The 23534-nt window shown below is 41.6% G+C and overlaps 1 protein-coding gene across 1 annotated transcript in view; it reads right to left on the bottom strand.

The window, feature by feature from the left end:
- Positions 1–23534, bottom strand: part of CCDC148 (coiled-coil domain containing 148) — a 58903-nt gene that overhangs the window by 24494 nt on the left and 10875 nt on the right. The window contains 10 exon segments of the mRNA XM_032114848.1: positions 676–882; positions 2963–3084; positions 3087–3100; positions 10626–10807; positions 10899–10994; positions 11244–11407; positions 11562–11644; positions 12236–12339; positions 15111–15232; positions 17923–18004. Coding sequence (XP_031970739.1) covers positions 676–882; positions 2963–3084; positions 3087–3100; positions 10626–10807; positions 10899–10994; positions 11244–11407; positions 11562–11644; positions 12236–12339; positions 15111–15232; positions 17923–17977 — 1149 coding nt within the window. The 5' untranslated portion in view covers positions 17978–18004.

Below are 23534 nucleotides of genomic sequence, written 5' to 3' on the forward strand. Positions count from 1 at the left end.
TTCTAACCCTAAACTGTTTAGATTCAAACCTTCCTATGCCAGACAGTTCCAGAACACAAGACAGAAGGGCTTTTGTGTTATTGCTAACTAAAAACTAGATCAACATCAAAATCCTGCCTCACAGAACAGGTTTTACTGTGCCTTCCTTCTTGTAGAAAACCTAAATCAAGTGTTTAGTATTTCACTGAAAAGTGAGGGCTCAGCAGAGAGAATATCAGTAAAGTGAGAAAAACACATCATGCATGCTCTCAGATGTTCATCTCTGTGCAACTCAAAAATCACAGAGAGCAGTTTAAACAAATCTTAACATGCCTCTCATGCCCAGAAATGGGATTCCTCCTACAAACACCTTAGGCATGAACATCACAACATCTTCCTCTTGTGTCCAAGCCTCCTCCCACTTTATTCTATTCACTTACCAAAACCACACAGGTATTTTTATCTTTTTTTACTTCTTTTCACAGTAAATCAGAATATTGTGAACCTTCTATAACAAGGGCAAACAAGTTATGGGATCCATTGTTTCAGGTCTTAGAAAGCATTTTTAAAAATAAACAGAAGGGCAGACAGATATCCATTATTTATCTGAAAACAGGTTAGTGTTAATCTAAAGAACTTCATTTTGAATGTATCTGTTAGATACAGATTTGGTGATGGATTTATAACCAAACGTACCTTTGCTTTCAGATCAGCACAGATCTCCAGCTGCTTTTGCCTGGAATCAGCCAGCACCACTTCTGCCTCATGAGCAGCAGCAGCTTCAGCAGCAGTCGCCACTGCCCTAAGGACAAAGGCTTTCCTGGCCTGAGCCCAGTTTAACAGCAAGACTCTGCGCTGATTCCTAATGGAATGGCAATGATCCCAAGCCTTCTCATGAACAACCTGAAAGAGGAAAGCATTTCAGAAAGGCTTAAAAACTACTCATAAATAAAATTAAAATTCTAGACATTTTTGCAAACCTCGCATATAATTGATTGAGTTACTGTATCACCAATATTCCCATGGAATCCACAGCACAGGGCCAGTGCACTCTGCCAGGTGCCAGGGCTGCCACCGTCTCCCAGAGTCCTGGGCAGTGACACCCCTCCAGCATGGCCCTCTCTGCCAGCACCACAGCATCCTCCTGGCCCACTGCTCTTTGTTCAGCTATGCTTTTGCAAAGGGAATAAATGAAATGCAATGGTCCCTCTCTATCCTGAAGGACACAGCATATAAGTAGGTCCTTCCAATACGTCTCCAGAGATATCAAGCACTTCCAGCAAGATGAGGCTTTTCCTAGCAAATTCTGATCTGCAGAGAAACAGGGCACCAATAACAGCAATTGCACAGAAGCAGTACAGGGGGAATCAGCTTCACTTCTTTCTAGCAGGAAATTTGGAAGTAGAATCTTAGTTTGCCAAGCAGCACAGTGCTACCATCAGTGTCAGCACCTAGCAAAAACGGGGAGGGTTTAATCCGAAATCCGCTTGCTTTGGCCTAATTCAGTGAGGTTCATGAGGATATTCAAGGTTCAAGACTTTGATGGAAGCAGTATCAGGAAAGGCTGCAGAGAATGAGGCAGTAGAGTCTTGAACCTGTCTTATATCCCCAAAATATATAGGGATGAACAAGATTCTAGAGGTGGCTGGCTGCTCACAGCTGTCAAGGGGACCATTCCAGACGCTAATTCCAGGCTTCTGGCAGGGGAGCAGGGGATGCTGACTCACCTGCTGCCTGACTCACAGATATTCCTATCAGCTTGTGGCTGGCTGAAGGTGCACCTCGAGCTTCCCTGTGTCCAAACCACAGGCACTCTGCCTCAGCAGCTCCCACTGCCCAGGCTGCTGACCCAGACTCACAGGCTCCTGAGCCAAGACACTCCTAAGCAAGGCAGGGGCTGGAGAGTTTGCTCTTCCAAACACAGACCTCTCAGACAAGCTGCTCTGGGATCAGGAGCTGAGTGCCTGTCCACTGACCACTGTGCACAGAGGGAAGGAAGCCAGGAAGGCTCTTGGGCTGGTGTTCCAATGTGACACACATGTTTTAAGAATAGATTCTTAGCAGTGTTTTAACATTTCCATAGTTGTCATACTAATACACATCCCAAGAGACGTCAGTTCGATGTAGAATTAGGAGTTTTAAATTTAGTGGTTTTAAATTTTAAATGAACTTTCAAAGAAGCAGGGAGACCCATTAATAGTGGCTGTGCTTAAAACATACCTCCATTGTCCAAAGCTTGTGTCTATTCAGCCCTATTCAGTCCAAGGAAAAATTTCTGAAATCCACAAGAACTTTATCTTTAGTGAAACTCTGGCTAATTATCAGTATCACTTCACTGTCACTCCTTTGCACTAGACACTCCTCAAACACAGGGAAGTAGATGGTCTAAAAATACAGAGATAAAAAAAGCCTCCTACTTTCCTTATGACATCCTGAAGTGTTCTAGCCTTGAAATGGGTTTCTCAATTAGCTGCTATGTGCTTATTCACTGTGGAGTGCAAGAGGAATCAGCAATCAATTTGAAAGGCATTATGTATATAAAAATAGCCTCTCCCTTAGAGCGGGAGATAACTTTCCACTCTTCCTGCTACATATGTGCCATGGAACAATTAAAATAACTATTCCTAGACAGTGCCACAAGACTGTATATCCTCATGAAAAATAAAAACACCAAGAGAACCAGAGTGGCATAACATAGCTATAAAATTGTACAGCAGAAGCAATGCTAACAAATTATTTTTGTGAGTTTGGCTGTAAGACTATGTGGGACTATAAAATCTGCCCAGGACTTGTTTTGAAGAGACTGTAGGTTTTTAAATTCCTGCATTTTGAACCAGGGATGTTTCTTCTTTACTGTGCAGAATAACATTTATAATTAAGACATTTTAAAATGAAAAAACTTCAATAAACATTCTTAATACAACTGTTCACTACATAGTTTAAGAACTTGTATAATTGAATGAATATGTAAATCAACACTGACCAGCTCCTGCCTGGATTTGTGGGGAAGATATCTCTGCAGCATATCCAGGTACAAAGTCCTCCTCCTCTGAAGATCACTTGGGTACTGATTGATAACAGTCTGGAAAACCCACTGATCTTCTTCTTCCAGTCACTGCTCCTACAGGAATGCAAAACAATCTGTCCCAGTATAACTTAAACACTGAAAAGGAGGAGTTTGGTTCTGGACAGCCCAGCCTTGAGTGGACTCACAGTCCTGATGCTGTAAACTGGATGTTGGGTCAGAGGTGACAAAATCAGATTTAATGAAATAAAGCAAACACACATTGCTTTGCTGATATGACACTTATTGTGTCATCATTTGAGTGAATTGTCCTGTATCTAATCTGGCTTTTTATTGGGGAATGTCACTGTGTTTCTCAAACATGCCACATTAATAGATAATCAGTGACCCCACAGGGAAAATACAAAAACGGAAACAAGGAAAAAGGAACAAGATGATCAGACTCTACCACTGAGCACTAAATAAATGATCAAAAGGGAATGAATGAAGTGACAATCCTTGCACGCAGTTAAATGATGATCTAGTTTACCAAACTTCTAACAGCCATAAACTCATCAGCAAGGTATAAGATTCACCAATTTTAGAATCGGAGCTGTAGTAATCAGCCTGCATGCATCTGTCTCAGACAAAGAGAGCAGCAAGAAGTAACATCCATCTAAAACAGTACCAGGGGTGGTGATGCAGATTTTACCCTCAGTCTGAACTCTTGGCCCTGAAGGGATTAATGTCAGGCTGTCATTTGTCAGCATTAACATCCAAGCAGCAACACTGAGTCAGACCAAAAGGTCTCTCTAGCCCAGTGACCTGGTTTCAGAAGTGACTAAGAGCCCAGGGATAATTAAAAGAAGGCAATCATGAGACTCTATCCCCCCCCCCCCCCCCAAATTCCTGTTGCCTCCAGCTGCTGCAGTTCCTGGGCTCCCCAGGCCAGCAGCACTGCCTCGATATTCCACAGCACTGCATCCAGTGAGGTGTTGGAATGGCCTTATCCTTATGCAGGCAGAAAGAACAGGTACTTCAAAATGGGAATTTTTGTGAGAAGCTCACATGTAATTAATATTAAACTAGACTCATGAGGTAGCATTATCTCTGAAGAGAAAACAGTAAACATTAGTATTAAGAAATTATTTGCTGTAACCCATTTTAACACAACTTGTCTGTAGAACATTGTGCAGTGAACCTGCGGTGCATTTTCCCCCCTGACAGCACTCGAGACACTGAGGGGGACATGGGAAACACCCCCACACCGCTCAGCTTTATAGAGGGAAAACTTTGCCTACAAACACATCTAAGAATGCAAAGACAACATTGCATTTTAACAAACCATTTCTAAGCAACATCCTGTCAGGCAAGAGACCCAATCTCTCCATGACATGCGTTTCACTTTCCTCCCTCCTGGCCCTTTCCCTGCTGCCTGTTTTGCCAGGAAGCTGCCCCAAATTTGGACAGAGGCCCTCTTATCTTCACCTACCTAAGGCATTCATTTTACTTTCTTCAGGCAGAATAGTGGGGTTGTGTGTTTACCCATATGGCCTTAGAAGGAATTAACCCTCACCCATCTTTCTGGAAACAGAAGATCTCTCCTTTATGCTTCAATTCTTTTTCCTCTGATTTCATAAAAAAAAAAAAAAAAGAATCTTAGCTTACTATACCATTTTCAGCAAAGAATCATTATTCCTGGATCAGAATGGTGGCAACTGAATGCTAACCAAATACAAGGAAACACTCAAATTACTATTCTCTGGTACAAACACCTTGCTTCTGGCACTCTATGTGTACTTTTTCTGGTTTGATTTTTTTTCCCCCCTCTTTGAACACATGTTAAAAGTTACCCTTGTCTTTTATGTAAAGAGCATCACAATGAGGATGGGCCGGTGAGGAGAGATCACGTGCAATGCACTCCAATAACACTATCATGGCCATTAGTGCTACAAACACATAAAAATAGAGAGCTCTGCAGTAACAATGTGTGTATTGTGCACAGAGATTCCAGGCACAAAAACGGGTTTTATGAGAAAATAAGAATCCCTAACTCTAACCTGGGCTCTCACATAGTGCTTTTGAGTAGTTGATCTGATTATATACGGAGCAAAATGAAAGTGACACATAGAAAGTGGACTTCAAAAGAGACAGAAATGCCCACAGGCAGCAGATCCTGGCACTGGACAGAGAGCACACACTGACACTTTACCCTCTGCTTTGCACCAAGAGAAGGTTCACAGTCTGCATTTGCTGACAGTGCTGGAACAACTCACAAAACAGAGTCAACAAACCCCAGGATTAAACAGCAATCCAGTTTCTGGTGAAGAGAGCCCCCAGCAGCCCCATCACAGCTGGCACTGCCTGCGGTGCCACCCCACACCTTAGCGGGCAGCCCAGGGACCTCCCCACCCACCCCACCCCACAACTGGGCTTCGAGCCCTGGCTGTATGGGGCTGCGTCACGGTGCAGCAGCACCGGCTCCAACACAACGCTCCCGACCACGAGTGCACACACAGGGGCAGGACTAGCAATGCAACAGTGATGAACCTGACTTGAAGACTCAGCAGGAGCTAAAATGAATAAAGTTGTGGAAGGAAACAACCTTCCTGATACAAGCTTCCACGAGATAGGAAAATAAGTGAAACTTTCTCTTCCTTTGAACTGTATGAAATATCCGACAAACTATTTCTAGGAGCCAGGAATTTGCTACTAAGCCCAGTCCTCATGAAAAGAAATGGAAGCAGCCTCAAAACAAGGGAGAGCACCAATCCTGCTCCTGCAAAAATTTCATTTGCAGCAACTGACAACTACCAAGCAAAGGCTGGAGACAACCTAGCGAGTGAAATTACGTGAGCCACAGCAGAACAGCAGTGAAAATGTTTCTTTATAGGTGATTGTTGAATTTCCCAGACAAACAAGGAATATAAATATCTGAGCTGGGTGGGTTTCATTCACTAAAGCAAAAGCAGTGCCCCAGAAGGAAAAGGGGGCTAAGGAATCCTTCAAAGAGGGAATGTGCTGTAAACATCCCATAACCCTCACACTGCAGGCCTGGAACAGCAGGCACAGCTCCCAGAGACAGTCCCTGAGCTTGGTCACTGAGGTGGTATTGGAAAGATGTGCTATTTCTGCAGCATTTACTGCCCCTAACAATAATGTCCAGCAACTGGTGCTCAGGAATTAATGTTTTAAACTTCTCCCTTTTCTCTAGAGGCAGCTTTTCTATGAAATCAGTTTGGTTTTTAATTTTAGAATCTCTGTGTCATGATTTGATATTCTAAAGCACAGGTTTCCTGAAGAATGAACAAATTTATTATTCTTTTCTCTGATTTCAACCTCTTTCACTGCAACTGCTCCTACTGATCTGACCTAAGTGAGTACCAAAATATTTTTTTTTCTTTAGGTAACACCTAGAATTCTTGTCTTTCCAGCCCCACCACTTCATTCATTTGTTTATGAGAAGAATCACCCAAAAAACCCTTGTGGCCCTCCCTTGGAGAGAGTACCAGGGGTTAGGGTTTTCTTGGTTTTGGGTTGGATCACTATCTCTTGTAATTTCTGAAAGAAACCGATAATCCTCCTCTGTGAGTCCCGACACACCTCAGTATGGTGACATCTGAATATGTCACTTTAGTGACAGTAGCGAGACAGTTCTAAGAGCTGAGATATGGTTTTGTAACATTTTACCTTGGATATTTCTGCCCATGCAGGTTGGTGAACAAATAAAGGTCTTCTGCCTACAAAGATGAGCAAGGCAGAGTAAGATATATCTTAGGGAGCATTACACCATGAACTTGAGAGCAGGGAACAGCAGAGACACTGCAGCCCCATGGCCAGTCTGGCCACCTCCTCTGCCTCCAGCACATGGGGCAGATGCACCTCTGTCAAGTTCCCTCCAATTTATATTCCTCTAACGGGCAGCTAACCATGAATCTGTGCACTGCTCACAACAAGAAGGAGAAATTTTTGTGGAAGATCCTTCGGGAAGCAATCAGCTGGAGCGGGAGCTACAAGTAGTTTATTGTAAGTGGGGACAAACTGACTGCCAATGCCTTGGTTTGTCAGCTGTGCCAAAATTTGTCAGCTGTGCTGAGATTTTGTCAGCTGCTCGTAGACAAATAGTGAAAAAAAAAAAAACCAGCATGACCCAGCCCAGCAGATTCATAGTCACCAGACACATGGAGAATTTCAACATATCCTGCTGAGTGAATCTGAGATGTCACCTCACACTTCTGTAAAATTCCAGAAAGGAACATCTCATTTAAAACAAGTCTGAAAATTGCCAACACATTTGACATGAATATTTAAGGTATTATCAGGTTTCTACAGTGTCAAGATATTGACAAACATTTGCCAGGCTGAATGCATGACCCAGATTTTAAATGTAGTGCTTGCTTTCCTTGTATGCAGCATTGTACCAGAGCACAGCACAATCTTTATTTTGTTTCAGAGCTGAAACACAGCAATTGTCTTATATGCAACAGCCCTGAGGCAGCTGCTTCCTTTGAAACAGATTTACCCAGCATTAATCCCTGGCTTTACACACTCTAAAGAATACAAACAACTCCGAGGGGAAGCTCCCTGTCCCCGCTGTAATCCCCACAGATCCCTTGCAATAGCAGCGGGTACCGGCACCGCTGTCGCGGCGGATCTGCAGACACACACTGTGCCACAATGCCTCCGAGTGAGACATCAACCCCCTGCTATTAATTATGTCACTGCCCATTGTTGCACCAGAAACACCCCGGTAACAGGCCTGGGAAGAGGAGCTAAATTTACTCGACTCTGTCCTACTCTCCCATTCCTTTGAAAAGATGCTGCAGAGGATGCAGTGCTGAATCTGCTATATTCCATTCATCCTTCAGTGATTTAAATAATTCAGACATCCTTGGAAATTGGGGAAAAAATATAATAGTGCTTAGAGAATCATTATAACACACATCAGTCCAAGTCCACAATTTGTGGGATAGCTCAGGACCTGGGTATTTCCCAAACACAAAAATTTGTGTTTTAGCAACAGCAGAAGAAATTAGATTATAAAATATTATAATCTAATTATAATTATAATGTATAAGGCTTGAAAAAAAATCCCAAGCTCTTCTTCAATTTTTAAAAGCAATGACTACTGCAATGTGCATTCTAGTGAGATTGAAAATCACATAGAATAGACCAGACCAGAATATTACCTTATTCTAAATTTTCTTTTTTGAACATTCTATGTACATTTTCCAAATTCTCTGTTCCAGACAGTCCAAACTGTTAAAAAATGGGATAGGCAATGCCAGAGTAGTACTAACTGAAGGCTTCTTTACTGTACATTCAACATATGATGAGAGAAGAAGTGAAGTGGCCAAGTGATCCAGCTGAAGCAACCAAGTTATTGTGTTATCATAGAACCATGTACTACTGAGCAACTTCTCAAATCACAAAAATGAGAAAAAAAATGTATTGCAGAAGGATGTTTGGTCTCTCCAGGTACAGAGCAATGACAGTGACTGCAAAGGCTTCATTAAGGCTGTCTTAATCAGTAGAGCACAGGGGATACACACCAAGGTCAAGGAGCTGTCACTCCATTTCTGACAGCATTATCTGTGTCAGTGGGATCACAGTTAGCATGATGAATTCTAGAATACTTCAACCACAAGGCTGCATCTTTGCAAACTCATAGAATAACTCCATGCAAATTAGCCAATATAAATGTAAGAAGTGAGCTGAGTCTTTTACAAACCCATATATTGGAAGGAAGCAATGCTACAAGAACAAAGTCTTTCTTTTTTTTAAAATTGAAAATTCGTTTTTAATGCTGTTGTGGATAAACTCATAGGAACATAAATGAGCAATACATTAAAGAATTGGAGACTAGAAGGCAAACAAAAATCCCCAAGGTCTAGTTTTAAATAAAATGCCTGAGATAATTACTGATGGTCCATTTCCAGTTCTCAGTACTGGCACTCTCTGGCCCAAACTGGGTACATGGCCCTATACCTCTTACAGCCCTCAGCAGATTCCTACCCTACCACCAGCATGTTCTCCAGCTACATCCACTGTGTTTTTCCCACCTAGAGATCACAACCTCCTTCCTTCAAAGTGCCTCACACATGTGTTCAGGCTACAACTGAAATTCTTTCCCTTGCAAACAAGGCATTTTATCTTTAAGTCCCAATATTATTTAATTATCAGTGCAAAATTAGCTCCAGACCTAAACTCACACCTGGCCTATGATCAGTGAAAATACTACAGCAGATTTTTCAACCATTTTCAGAGATTATGTTGTCTATACCGACATTTGTCTATTATTCAGGAGCACATATGCTGTGTGAGTCAGGGATTTTAAGTTAGGAATTTTCACCAAGACTGTGTTGATCATAAACTTTGACAAAATTTTGATTAAAACCACTAGAAAGACCTTGTACCTATTTAGTGATTTAACATTTGTCACAGGTTTTCTCATTGAGGTTGTTAAAATTTCTTCTGTAAGAGAAACTGTAACAAAATATCAAAGAACAGCAAAAGAACTGCTTAAATTTGCCACTTGTGGCTTAATAAATGCTATAAATATGGGATAAATCAAAACAATTTTCAATAAGTATCGTGTTATAACAGCTAGGATGCTCCAGTAATAATATACAGGTTTCAGGTAACACAACAATAACATACAGAATATTTGTACAATTTGTACAAAAGATGAGTAGATCATGATATCCCTTTCTATGGCACCCAGCATCTTTAGCCTGTTTCAGCACACCAAACTAATTCAGCAGCAGGGACAGAACAAGTCCTGCACTTTATGTGTATATAGAAAACAGATTTGGAAGCAACATGCTATTGTTTCACCAAAGAAATTCGGGGACCTTCCTCTTCTCCCCAGTTTCTCCTGCCCAGGCTTCAAACCATTCCACTGGCCTCCCCTTTCTCAGTCTTTTGACAACCCAAAGCCATTCAAAGCCAGAGGAATATCAGGGGATGGCAAAAAGAAGTCAAAGGCCCTCCAATGTCTGCAACTCAGTATCTCCTGGACTCTAGACAGCTTCAGCAGAAAGGCTAAGCTTTATATTATTAATATATAGGTTTGTTACATTTCTAGATCTAGATTACAAATACCGTTCTTTCAATAAATATTTTCATTTACAGAAAAATTTCTCCTCCTTTCAGTTATCTGAATCAGAGCTATATACATCTTCTACATTTCTTTGTGATGACACTTACTGCAGTGATCCAAAATTTGTGAAAAGATTGGACCTTTTTATCTGCTTTATAGATAAAAGTGTTGGAGGTGTGTCTCAAAAAGACTGTACTTTTCTGTCATAATCTTGCTAGTGTAATTACCACAGAGAAGGAGTCATTTCCATTCCTGCAAGAACATATGAAAAGGACATTTGATACACACCAGATTGTTGGTTCCTTAATCCACCAAACATGTTGCTTATTATTTCAGCTGAGAGCTCTTGCAAGGACAGGCTTCACTCTCAGCTGTGTAAACACCGACTGTCCAACCCCATGGCTGGGCGGTGCCTCCCCTGCTCTGCACAGAATAGAACAGATTGAGTGACAAAGCCAACTACAGCATCTACAGCTTACAAATCACATTACAGGTACACATTTCATCCCCAACAAAACACGTGCAGAGATGTGTCATTACCTAGATAAAGCTTCTAACTGCTGATCGATCTCCTGAAGCTTCGCCCGGTATCCACTGGCAAGCTCCTGGTACTCATCAATCACTAAGGTCTTCAAGTCAGGGTACGGGCATTCCAGAGACAGCAGCTCGGGAGGAACTTCAAGGAAAAGTCCATTCTTCTCTTCAGAAGAGTGCACTAATGCCTGCAATGAAGAAATGCTGCTCAGGACACTAGTCAGCATCATATTTACCCCCTCAAGAAATTTCTACTTGAATTTACAAGGAAAAGCTTACATTTTCTTTATACTCTTCGAGTTCTCTTTCCAAAGCCAGACTTTCAAGGATAAGACCTTCCAAAATTGCCTTCTGCTGCTTCTTCATAAATTTGATCTGTTTCATGAAACATGTTACTGTTACTTCTTCCTCTTGTTACAATATGAAAACTCTTACTTAGAGTCGGAGCTCCAGCCCTACACTGCTACACTTTTACAGATGTGAACAGATTTATGCCACGGTAAGAAGGAGGGTTTATGGCACACCCTGCATGTGAGTTATAGTCTGAAAATTCAACATAAAAATAAATCAAAACGCTAAAAATATGGTGATAATAAATTGTAAAAATTTAGTTAAAATACCAACCTGCTGTAACACTTCAACTGAATTGATCTTGGGTTTCTGACAAGATTCTTTTGAGAGGTAACGCTGCATTTTAGCCAGCTTGAGTTTCAAATCCTCCTTTAGCTGCCAGACAGGAACTAAAGCATTTGTTTGATAAGTGTCTCGCTCCTTGGACAATTTCTGCTCTGTATGAAACATAAAGCTTTCTCAAACACACACAAAATGTTACATAGCACTGTGCTCTGTAAATCTAAACCTGTCCAGGCAGGAACTTAAAAACCCAATCAATCAATCAAGATAATGTTGATTATAAAAAAAAAATTAATAAAAAATTCTTACCTAAGTCCCTCAAATCAAAAAAAAAGTTGTTCTTATGGCTTTCTTCATTAAGAAAAGTCTTCATTTCTCCTTCTGCTTTTTGCCTGAAGGAAATGAACATGCATTTTGGAGAAGCTTTAATTTCTTATTCATTACATTTGCAAGAATGATGAGCCTCAAATACTCCAATAATTAAATTAAAAAGGGGTTTCTTTGCCTGGGTAGGTATGAAGTGAAGGACTTGGACACAAAGATGATAAAAGAAGCCACAAATGCTGTTGTTGAGTACACAGGGTAATAGACAAGGGTACTATTAATGTCCCCTGTTGCAACTGTGAACTCAACATACACGTCTAGAGACAGACACCAAAGGAATTAAAAAGCATCTGAAGACTTTTGATACTCCTACAAAGGCCCAGGCTTTGGATGCCACAGATCAAGTGAACAGCTACGAGCCCAGCACTGAGAGGTTCCGCGAGCAACATCCACTGTTCTCCCTGCCCTTACGTGAGCTCTTCATGTCACAGACCCCTCTCCATGTAGATCACAAACCTTCATTCCCCACACAAAAATACCTTCAGATCAGGTATTTTAATCTTTTTTCTTCATGTACCTTGAATCAAGTGTGCCAGACCAGAAACTCTGGCTACTAAAGTCTCTTTAGTAATCACTCATTCAGATTCCTCAGCCCTTACCTGCTCTCACTCAGTCTTTTATGCTCTTGCCACCACACCTGACGATGCTGTTTCAGCAGCCTTCGCTCTTTGCTAGTTTTTGAAACTTGCTCTGTTTTTTTAATCTGCAGGGAAAATTAAAGCTTGTGGTTTGAACATATCCAACAGCTTTATCAAATGCCTTCACATGGCAACTTTTAAATACAGACTGATGAACCTAATAGCTTTTTTTTAAACTGTGTTTTTCTAAAGAAAAATGGGCTCAAATGTAACCGACTTCCAAGAAATGAGTTTGTTGCTTTTCAAATCACAATTAATGAGAGGAGAAAGTGAAAAAAAATGCAGTCCATTTTCTTCTTTTCTTTCCCATCCCTATTTCCCTGGAGGTAAAGGTGGGGAAAGACTAGGAGGAGAACAAATAATATACTTTCTTACAGGTGGGAAGATGAAAGAATTAAAGTATGCCAAGAAAAAGAATTTCGAAAACATATCACTAAAAAAGAGTGTTTTTACAAAATCTACCCAATTACAGAGGCTCTCAAACTGTCTGAGGGCTTTCCAAAAATATTGCTTCACACTTCAGATAAAATAGGACTACCTGCTTTCGAAACAGATGGAGTTCCTGCTTAAACCAAAGGAAAGTCTGCCAGGGGAAGGTTGCTGAAGTGGCAGCCAGATGACTCTGGCCAGCCAACAATGAAGGAAAAAGGATCAGAAGCCTGTGGCTGCCAGACTGCCCGAGAAGTGGTTTCTTCTCACCCTCCTGCCATTGTGACTGTCTCTGGCCTCTTGGTGCATACTGAGGACAAAGCTCCTTTCTAGTCTCTCTTTGTGCTGCCTTGCCATCAATTTCCTCCGGAACACCTGTCTGCATCCCAGAGGCTCCCACAACTCATGCACAGACCCTTTTTCCCCCTCCCCAGATCCCCCCTCCTGCAGATACATTGTTCTACAGCAAAATGGCAGTAAGACAAGAAAAATACATGGGAAAGTCTTGTCTTAGTTCATAAAAGGGAGAAATTAATCAAGATCTCACTCCACATCTAGTTCAGCGAAGAAATTACATTCTGAGTCAAAAATGCTGGGATTCCACTTGGCTCAGGTAGAAACAACCTGCAACTTACCTGCCCAGGGAAAAACTGCACACCACAACCCCTTCGTGTTCACATGCACAAGAGCACTGAGCCAACACACAGAGGCACACAAACACACAGAGACACACACACCCCCACAAACATGTCCCCAGCACGTTCCCACTCCTGCCCCAGCTGGCCTAGGGACACGAGTGGGAAAAGGTGTAGCAAGCATTGCTCTCTGCAGCACTCACAGACAAGGAAGGGCCTGAAAATTCTCCCATCACAGTCCCTCAGCCACCCACCAACAAAGCTAAAATCCTACTTGAGATATGAGAAACACATCTCAGATGAATCTGAGTTCAGTACCTCAGGCTGAAGTTCAGTACCTGGTTCCTAGTCAGTCACACAAGGAAGAACCCCGACTGGAATGTGGCTGGTCCTTTGTGCTTGGCACCAAACCTGCCTTAGGGCTGTTATTGGGGTAAGAAGCTGCAATAGGGGCTATGGAGAGATTATGTGCCTGGGAACGTGACACAAGGTGTTTACAGGAAGCCACATGTGGGACTGTACTAGAGCTTGAACACACGTGTTTCATGCTTTCAATCACCATGTTACAATACTTTTCAGTCAAAGATAATGTCTCACTTCTATTGCTTACATATTTTCACATTTAAAAAGTTACTTATAGTTTCCTCTTGATTACCATTAGGTGCTTGAAATCAGACTTAAGCAAACAGAATACTGTATTTAAAGCAATCTGAGTTACATCTTCAAACCAATTCTTAAACTGAGACAAAAGTCTAAGTACATTTGTATGTAAAGTTTAATATGCTCTTGAAATTATTTTATAGCAACAGCAATGCCATTTATGTATAACTGCTGCAATATTACCTATTTTTCCTATTGTGCTGTCTTTTTATTTCTTAAGCAGCCAACAACTGATTTACCATTTGTTTCTTTGGTTCTGCCTCAAAGGAAGAGTAACTCAGCTCTTCAAAATCTGAATGGCTTGAATCAGCAAGAAAAAGTAGTAGGTGGAATACATGCTAGTCTCTCTGGAGCTTTCACCAGATATATTTTACTACCTACTCAGTTGGAAAACACTTGAGAAGGTGAAAAAACGAAAGAAAGATGAAAAAATAAAGCTTGAATGAATTCAGTAGAATTTGGTATTGCCAACCCATGAAGCAATATCTGCCAGAATTTTTGATATATGATCCCTACATGCACTAAAGGAAGCAATACCATAAAGTATGTATTTTTTTCTCTCATTCACTAGTCACCCTTCTCTAGTATTAAATAAGGCTGCTGTTGTCTTTACCCCTTGAGATGTTCTGCACCAATTAACAGCTGTCTGCTCTACATGTACATTTTATGGCTACTAAACATTTTTAATCTTCTTTTTAAGATCTACCTTGGCTTTTGGAAATCCTCACTTCCTATCTTTTTGTTTAGCATTTTTTCCTGGATCAGCCTCCCCTTCCCAATTAATCCCACAAATTCTTCATTGCCTCCAGGATTATGTAATAAGTTTGGGTGAATTTCCTCAAAGAAGTAAAATACAAATTTTTCCCGCCTTTCGAGGAAGTAGAATCCACACATATTTTGTATCCCTGATTCAAAGAAAGTCCACACATCGACATGAACACATCCAAATCACAGTGTAGCTATGATGAACTTTCATATTTGACCCCCTCTGGCTGAACATTGTTACAGCAATTTGTGATCCCTATTCGTTCTCAGATTCCTTGGGGCAGGGACAAGAAATATGACACTGAATTTCAAAAGCATTCACATTACAAATAAAACAAAAATCATACCTTTAATTGAGTTTTTGCAGAGGCCATTTTTGCCTCTGCAGCAAGTTCATACAGATGTTTGTAGTCAACAGGTTTGTACTTCCGGCTGCAAAGAGCATTTCTTGCAGGAATCACCAAATTGTCTAGTTATCATATAAAACACATAAGGTCATTTCAAATTCTTGAGAAATAAATTAAGTGCAAGTCATAAAATGAAAGCATGATAGATAGAAATCAGAACCAATGTTTTAAACACTAGAAGTTTTCATAATGCTGTTGTTACTTGGTGAATGAGAATTTGAAACAAATATAAACTTGTAGAAATTATATAATAAACACTAACCAGTTGTCTGATTACAAAAAGTTAATTTGAAAAGTATAGTTTACTTGTGAATTTAGTTATTAATTATTTTTAAACTGCATTTACTGGCATTGTAATAACTTCTAATACAGAAATACCTAAGTTTCAATAAATGCATTCTTCTTGCACTGATTGGAAAACTGCCTCAACGTTTATTGTAACCTATGGATTGAGCAACAGGAGTAGTTTTTTTCTAAAAGGTATAAAAACTACCAATCCCATGCAAGTGGAATGAGTTGCAGTTCCATTTCCCACTGAGTCTCCAGCCACGGAGACCAGCAGTCACATCAGAACAAATCCAAAAAATCAAGAGTTAAAATCCTGTCTGAACAGGATTTGTCACCTGAACCTGAGCGAAGCCCACTGGAGGTAATCCCAGGTACAGAGGAGCCCAATCCTCATGGAGACCTTGCCCTGGCTCCCATCGGAGCAGAGGAGGCTCCTACCCCCCACCCCCGCAGCGGCACAGGCCAGCCCCATGCAGTGAGGACATGCCTCCTTCCTTCCCTCCCCCTCAGTCCTGCCTTCCTCACCCTCACCTGCTCCACACACCAGTTACTCCACCAAGTCAGCATTATGCTAACCGGGCTATTCGTTTGATCTTGTATTACAACTTTCTTTTATTCTCTATATACCTTACACAAGAAGTGTTCAGTAGCTTGAGCTACTAATTTCTTCCATTTTATCCCTCCTGTGAGCTTAGCACAAATAATTTCCTTTTCCCCAGATTTTAGATCTTTAGGCAGCTTTTTGTTAAGCCCCCCTTGTGGGCTGTTATTCCCATCCATCCAAATTTAAAGTTCTCATCCCTAAGTCAGCAAGACTCTATGTGAAGTTTTTTTCCTTCTTCCTGAGACTGCTTACAACACTGTCCAGCAGAGAACATGGAACATCATTCCGTGTTCAAAGAGGTAAAACTTTCAGAGTGAATTGTTCTGAAAAGCCCCTCACTCCATTTCTCCTCTTAAGCCCATTGCTGCTGCACTACAGCTCCCAGAGCCTTACTGATCTGCCAGGAGTTATGTCAGGCACTAACATCCCTGTCACACAAGAAACAATAGGGTCTATCTGTCTGAGATTAACTCCAAAATCAGGAGTGTGCATGCAGGATGCAAACCTTGTCTTTAAAAGGCAATGTATTTGCTGTGCCTTGTATTTTACAAGGGAAATAAATTATATATATATATATGTACACAAAAATATATGCACATATGAACAAAAATATAAAATACCAAACTTGCAAATTCTAAAATGTCTTTTCACAAATTTCTGTAAGATATATTTTCTAAAACCTGAGGTACACTTACAATTGCAAAGGAACTACCTGAACTTTTGCCCTAGCACTGTGAAGCCCTCATGCACAGATACTCAGTCACTTTGCATAAGCTAGGAGGCTTCCAGGGATAAGGAATGGGCATTTCCTCACAACCTCTGCTTTAGTTTTCTTTAGTAGTGAAATTGGCCATTATGTTTCTGTATACCCTATTAAGCCCCGTGGCTGGAAGTGCTGTGTCTGACATGTGGTTTTGCAGAGGGGTAAAAGGTAAAATAAATCCTGCAGAGCCATTCCATGATGCTCCTTCAAGCCTCCCCCCAGGATTTTCATTTGCTACATGCCTACACAAAGCTTGACAATGCAGCTCCAGACGATGCCTCGATGGGGAAGGGTTTTTCCAAGTCCCCCTGCCGGGCAGTCCCCTGGGACAGCCAGAGACTGGGTACTGAATGGATGGGAGTAGCCCTGTGGAGAGCAACTTGGGAATCCTGCGAGCAAAAAATTGGGCATGAGCTGGCAAGTTGCCTCTGCAGCCCAGAAAGCCAATCTGGGCCTGGCCTGCATGAGAGGCAGCGTGGGCAGGTGCCAAGGGAGGTGGTTCTGCCCCTCTGCACCTGGACCTACAGAGAACAACACCCAGCTCCCAGGTCCCTGGCACAGGAGGACAGAAACCTGGCCCAGAGGAGGCCACGGAAATGGTCAGAGGGCTGAAACATTTCTCCTGTGAAGACAGGCTGAGAGAGGTGGGGATGTTTGGCTAGAGGAGACTCCAGGGAGACTGCAGCCTCTCAACATATAAAGGGGGCTTATAGAGAAAAAGAAAGGCTCTTTACCATGATCTGTAAGTGACAGCATGGAGGGGGAACAGTTTTAACCTAAAGGGAAGGTGGATACAGACAGGAACTAAAGAAGGGATTTTCCCTGTGAGGGTGGGCAGGCCCTGGCACAGGTTGCCCCGAGAAGCTGTGGCTGCACCATCTCTGGAAGTGCCCAAGGCCAGGTTGGACAGGGCTTGGAGCACCCTGGGACAGCGGAAGGTGCCCCTGCCCATGGCAGGGGTAGAACTGGATGGGCTTTAAGGTCCCTTCCAACTCAAACCATAACCAGAGTGCTATAGCAGCTCCTATATGAGGCTATTAGTTGCAGAGTGTTTCATAAACAGTCGATAAAACAATTAAACATGATAGCATACATACCTCCACCACTAATCCTATGACCTGAAAAGAGTGCTCCATGGTCCAGTTCACCCATTTTTATTTTTTATGTGGTTTTTTATACCTGTTGAGAAACAAACAGATGTTTTGAGAATACCAACATTGTGGATGCAACCTGAAAACACTTTTTAAAATATCTATCATTTTCTGAGGAGAGGTACATGTCACTAAAAATGTAATTAGACAGAAATTCCTCAAGTTCACCTTTCATTTTAAGAGAGACTTCATGTGCCTCATATCATTTAGCAGCCAAGAAAACAAAATATTATTTGCTTGATGAATCTGTAAGGCTGTGACATAGCTCATCTATTCTTTGCTTTGTGCCTTTCAAAATATGAGTCCCTCGATCCAAATGTAAGATCAGGTTTTGAGACGTTCTTTGCTTTATAGAAATTAAGCCTGAAAAGATCACTCTTTTCTTATATTTCAAGACTGTCTAGGTTCCTTTAAACACCTCTGTAGTAACACCTGTGAAACCAGATCAGTTGTTCCAGCAGCAGTGGCTCAACTCTTGGTGAGCAGTGTGTATCAAGTACCCACATCATCATGGGACAAACGGGACGTTTCAGATGCAGTAAGTTACACAACACAGTAAAAAAACATCTTTTATGTCTCAAACCCCTTACTCTCACCATAATTAAACACGCATTGGTGTCACCCCAGGCTTGCATAGAAATAAAAGCAATAGATCCACCTGAGGTGTTTCAGCTGAACTGAATCAACAGCTGAGTCACACCAGGGAAAAGTCATGTCCAACAGGGCTTCCCATGAACCCTCTCCCTCAAACCCAGCCATAACGTGCCACAATTCCATACACACAGAATTCCATCTCTTTGTCACATCTTTGACATATATACGGTCCCACAGCAAGCAGCAACACAGCAAATAGTAGAGGCAAAATTTGTTCATTTGTGGAGTTATTTCCTCACTGTTCTAGTGAGATGAACTAGTTTATCCCTACAAATTCCAAGGATAGCACAATGCAACAGGAAGGTGGGAAGGAAGAGCAGCAGAAGAAATGTAAAGGGAACTACTCTGACAGAGAGCTATTCATGTCAGTCAAATAAAAAGGTGAGACTGCAACCAAAGACAGTTTACAGTGTACTTTTCTGTGAGCTACATTTGATGTTCTGCATCACAGAATCATCAAAAGCAACTACAGTGTAAAAGTCCAGCTTAGATGGACAAGAGTTCAAGGAATGAGCTTCCAGTATTACTGCAAACACGAGGCAAGCGCAGTTGAAATGACCGCCACATCCACACACACACACTGCTCCTGGGGTCAGCCAGGCAGGTGAATCCTGTCCATAGGAACTATGCAAGTGACAAGGTAAAGACAACTCATGACCACCAGGCTTTGTACAGAGAATCCCCCAAGACCAAATCTAGTACAAAACAGGGGAGTGCTCATTGCTGAAATGTGACATTGCTCAGTATTTCTTCATGCATATTCTCCAGTGTTATTAAGCAATGCTACAAGACTGTCCCTTGATAACACCTGTCTTCACCCAGTAGTGGCCATTTGTTAATAATAAAAGGATCTTTGCAAATCTGTCCTGAAAGTAATTGACAGTATCAATTGTTCAGAAGCTACATCAAATGTCATCATCTGATCACAAATATTGAAATTAAAGTTATATGAAAGTAAGAAAACAGGCAAGGAAGTCACTTCCCTTTTGAAATATCAACATGTGTTTTACAATCTAACGGTTACCTGCAAAGAGATTCACAGTTCTGCCCCAAAATCGACACCTTCCTCAAAAGTTAAGGGAAAAAGAAAGGAAGGAAAATTCTAGCACATTCATACTGCTGATTCTGGTTTTTTTTCTGCTTGCAGCACTTACTTAGTTTCAATTCGTAACCATGCAACACTGCCAAATTCATCCAGATAAAGGAGGCAATTCTCCATATCAGAAGCAACTTTGGCCCATTTGTTATGCTAATGTTTTATCTATACATCAATTTATCTACATGTAATTTCCTAACTGCATGTATACTTTGGTTGGAATAGATTTTGTAAAAAAAATCAAATTAATTATATATGTAAAGCTTTAAGGCAGGGATTTACATAACAGTAAAGTATGGGATTCACCTTACTTATTTCTTCAAGATGCACAAAGACCATTTAAATATTGCTTCTTTTCCCCCTAAAGAAAAAATATAATTTTCTGCTACTTAGAAAGGTCAGGTACACACAGGCTTGCCTTTCTGTTTCTTGGAGAAGTCACTGGAAATATAACTGAAATAAGAAATGCTCAATCACCAACACACAAATCTTTAAGCTATAGGCTGAGCAACTTCAAAAGGCATGTAAAGGAAATACTTCTTATTCAGGTTGTTTACAAGCCTGTAAATTAGGTTTAATTCAGTATCCCTGGTGTTATAATTCCCTTAGATTACCAGCCTCCAAAATCCTCTTCCTGGGAAGAGGGGAAAGTAGGCACGTCATGAAACTCTGTAGTTATAAAAGACAACAGGGGGAATCATAAAAAAAGAAAGTGAAACCCTGCCAGCTGACATAATTTCCCATGGAATTCTATAATATTCAGGACTTTCTGGAAAGTCCAGTGCAATTATGTGACAACATCCCACTGAATTTATAGCCATTAATGTTGAACAGGAAAATTTACAGCCCTAACAATAAAAGCTCAAATCCTTTGCTGAATTTTACCCTTCCCTTGAAGAATTTAGAGAAAAGGGAAAGCATCACAAGCATCATATTAAAATTCCGTATTTTAAAGCCTTTTTGATTGTTCAGTCTTTGTAGATCTCTTTCTTGGAAAAATCATAAGTCCTCACAATCCATAGGCTCAGTCAGGAAGATGTGAATATTCAGCTCTGGCTTGATACTTCTGTCACCCTACTGATATTGTCAGTCCCATTAGAGCAAAGAGTAGCTGCACCAAGTCCCTTCTTATCCCCTCAGGTACAGCCTGGAGCTACATGGGAACAAGACAACAAGGGCAGCATCCTCACCAGGATCCTGAACAGCTATGGCCATTCCTCAGCAGAGCCACTCAAGCTCTACACATCAGCAGCACCATTTTTAAACAACAGCAAGTTCTCTTGAGGGTTTTGTGTACTACAGCTAATATTTACACAGCAATGTTGATTTTCGTTAGCAGAGGTATCGGCAGGGCTACCATGTTCTGAGACTCTGCAAACAGAAATAAATATATCTGCATTGCATTTGCAGCAGATTGTCTGCACATGCTTTATGGAATCACGTGGACTTTTGAGATTTGTACCAGCCCAGGGGCAGCCACTTCAACCAAGCTGCCGAAATTCCTCAAATTAAAAGCAGGAAAATATGTCTACCAAGGGAAACGCGTGGGATAGTCCTAAATACAGAGTGGGCCATCAAAGTTGCTTGCCAAGTCAAAAAGAGAGACTTGCACCAGTGAAACTGGCTTGGCTTTGCCTCCTACCACTTGCAGTTTGGGGCACCCAACTTCCCCATGCTTGAGCTGCAGAGGGAATTCAGTGGTATTCTTAAGTACAGCGGTACAAGACAAAAAATTTGCCTCAAAAGATTTTTTTGCTCTTTTCACATGGTTAGTCTTCAGAAAGGGCATTCAGACCTCTGCCTTCAGTGTCCCCCATCCTCTCTCCTGAGCTCCGTGCCACAGCAGCGACACTTCCCAGCCTGGGCAGCGCTCACAGAGCTCAGAGCCCCCAGCACCACTCGGAGGAAATCCCTCTGATCCCAGGCTCCCTGGCCAGGCAGGAGAACCGTGATTCAGCAATTTCACAGAACGTAAAATCTATGGTTTTTTTCCTTTCTTGAAGGCAAAACCCAGGGAAAATTGGATGTAGTGGATTTTTTTTCTACTTCTTGCATTTCCACTCTAGTTCATGGGAAGTGATGCAAATATTTCGGGAGGTATCTTAGTTTTTAAGGAAAGTCAGTAGATTTTACCCAGCAGTGCTTCTAATCACCTTCATCCTTTGCTCTTGAGGAGACCACTGGATTTCTGTATTTTATAACCTTAAAAGAGTAATTTCAAATATATCAATGCTCTCATTAAATTCTGAAAGCTATTAATATTTCTCTTGGTTGTGGAGTCAGTATTACAAGAGGAAAGGAAAGTTTAGCGTGAGGCTTAGTATATTTACATCATAAAGACACTTTACAAAGATAGAATTATTTGTAGGTTTAAACCCAAGAAATTGAATTGGCAGGTGGTTCATTCTGGGGGCGCTTGCTCAACCCCTACCCTGCAAGCCCCCTGTCAGCTTCAATTGAAGTCTTGCACTGAATGAATACTACAGCTTACAAACCAGACTTAACATTCCCCATGAAAATTATTAATTTTTAAAGGTTTGCAGCTGCTTAAACAGAGCTAATAAGTTACAGCTAATGATTTTTTTTTTTCATATACATTCCATGTGTTCTGGAATCTAAAATACTTAAAGAGTAGAAATTTCAGTAAGAGTTGAGCATTAAACATCTTTGCTTTCACAGAGTACAACAAAATAACTTAAATTTGCATAGCGCCTTTATAAAGGAAGATTATTCAGTAAGTAGTACTCCTTAGAACAAGAGTAACTTTCCTTGCCCTAGTACTCATAGTTGCCTTGGGAATAGGCTTGTTTCTGTATGGCTTTTAGTTTACAACCATCCATAAAATGCAGCTTGAACTAAACACACTATCACACACTTGGTCAATCCATTTATTATTTGTGACTAGAAAGATTGAGAAAATATTCTAGAAGATTGAAATCTTAGCATTTAAAACACTCTTTGGAACACAGCCACAAGAAAATCTGAGTACCATTCACAAGACAGGAAATGACCATCCCTTCCTTAAAGTATTGTACCTCAGTGGTTAGAGATGAAGAGGCAGGAAGGAGGAAAATTTGGGTTTCCAATACCCCTTCTGAAGGGTCTCCTAAGCACTGGAATCACAAGGATTCCCACATAGGGGATGTTGTCTTACCCATGCCAGTTAAGGGATAATCTACTCTGAAGGTTTTTGAATAATGCATACACCTCACATCCAAACACCCTAAACCAAAATGAGATTATGTCACGGGTGTTAAACCCAAACCACTTTATCCAATAACAAAAAACCAGACGGTCCACAGCAGCCAGGCCAGGTCACGCCTCAGCTGCTGATCCTGAGTGGGGCACATGGAGCTGTCTGTGCTTTGTGCCCTACAAGATCCCATCCTCCAGGAGGACACCTGGACAGCTGGCTGGCACATGTGGAGCTGGCCAGGCCACTGCTGGACACCAGCTCCAGCCCAGGCCAACAGGCAGCACAGGCTGAGCCCTTGCTCCCTCCACTCTGCTGTTGGCAAGGTGCTCCAAGGCCTGGGGGGGAGGAAGCATGTGTGTGTCTCCAAATACAAGACAATGACGCTTAAACCCAGATTTTTTCTGAGGAACAAGAGGGACAGGCTGCAGCAGAGTTTCTGGGTACCTGAGAGCACTGAGTGCACAGGGAGTCCCTCCTGTCTCCATGGGCTCAGGAGCTGGAACGCACAGCGAAATCAGATCAGCTTCTCACAGCTGGGGAAGCATTTCCCTCCCACCTCCATGTGATAACCAGGGTGGCATTTCCAGTAAAGACACCACCACCGTCGAGTCC

Source organism: Corvus moneduloides, chromosome 7 (genome assembly GCF_009650955.1).
Source record: "Corvus moneduloides isolate bCorMon1 chromosome 7, bCorMon1.pri, whole genome shotgun sequence".
Taxonomy (NCBI): domain Eukaryota; kingdom Metazoa; phylum Chordata; class Aves; order Passeriformes; family Corvidae; genus Corvus; species Corvus moneduloides.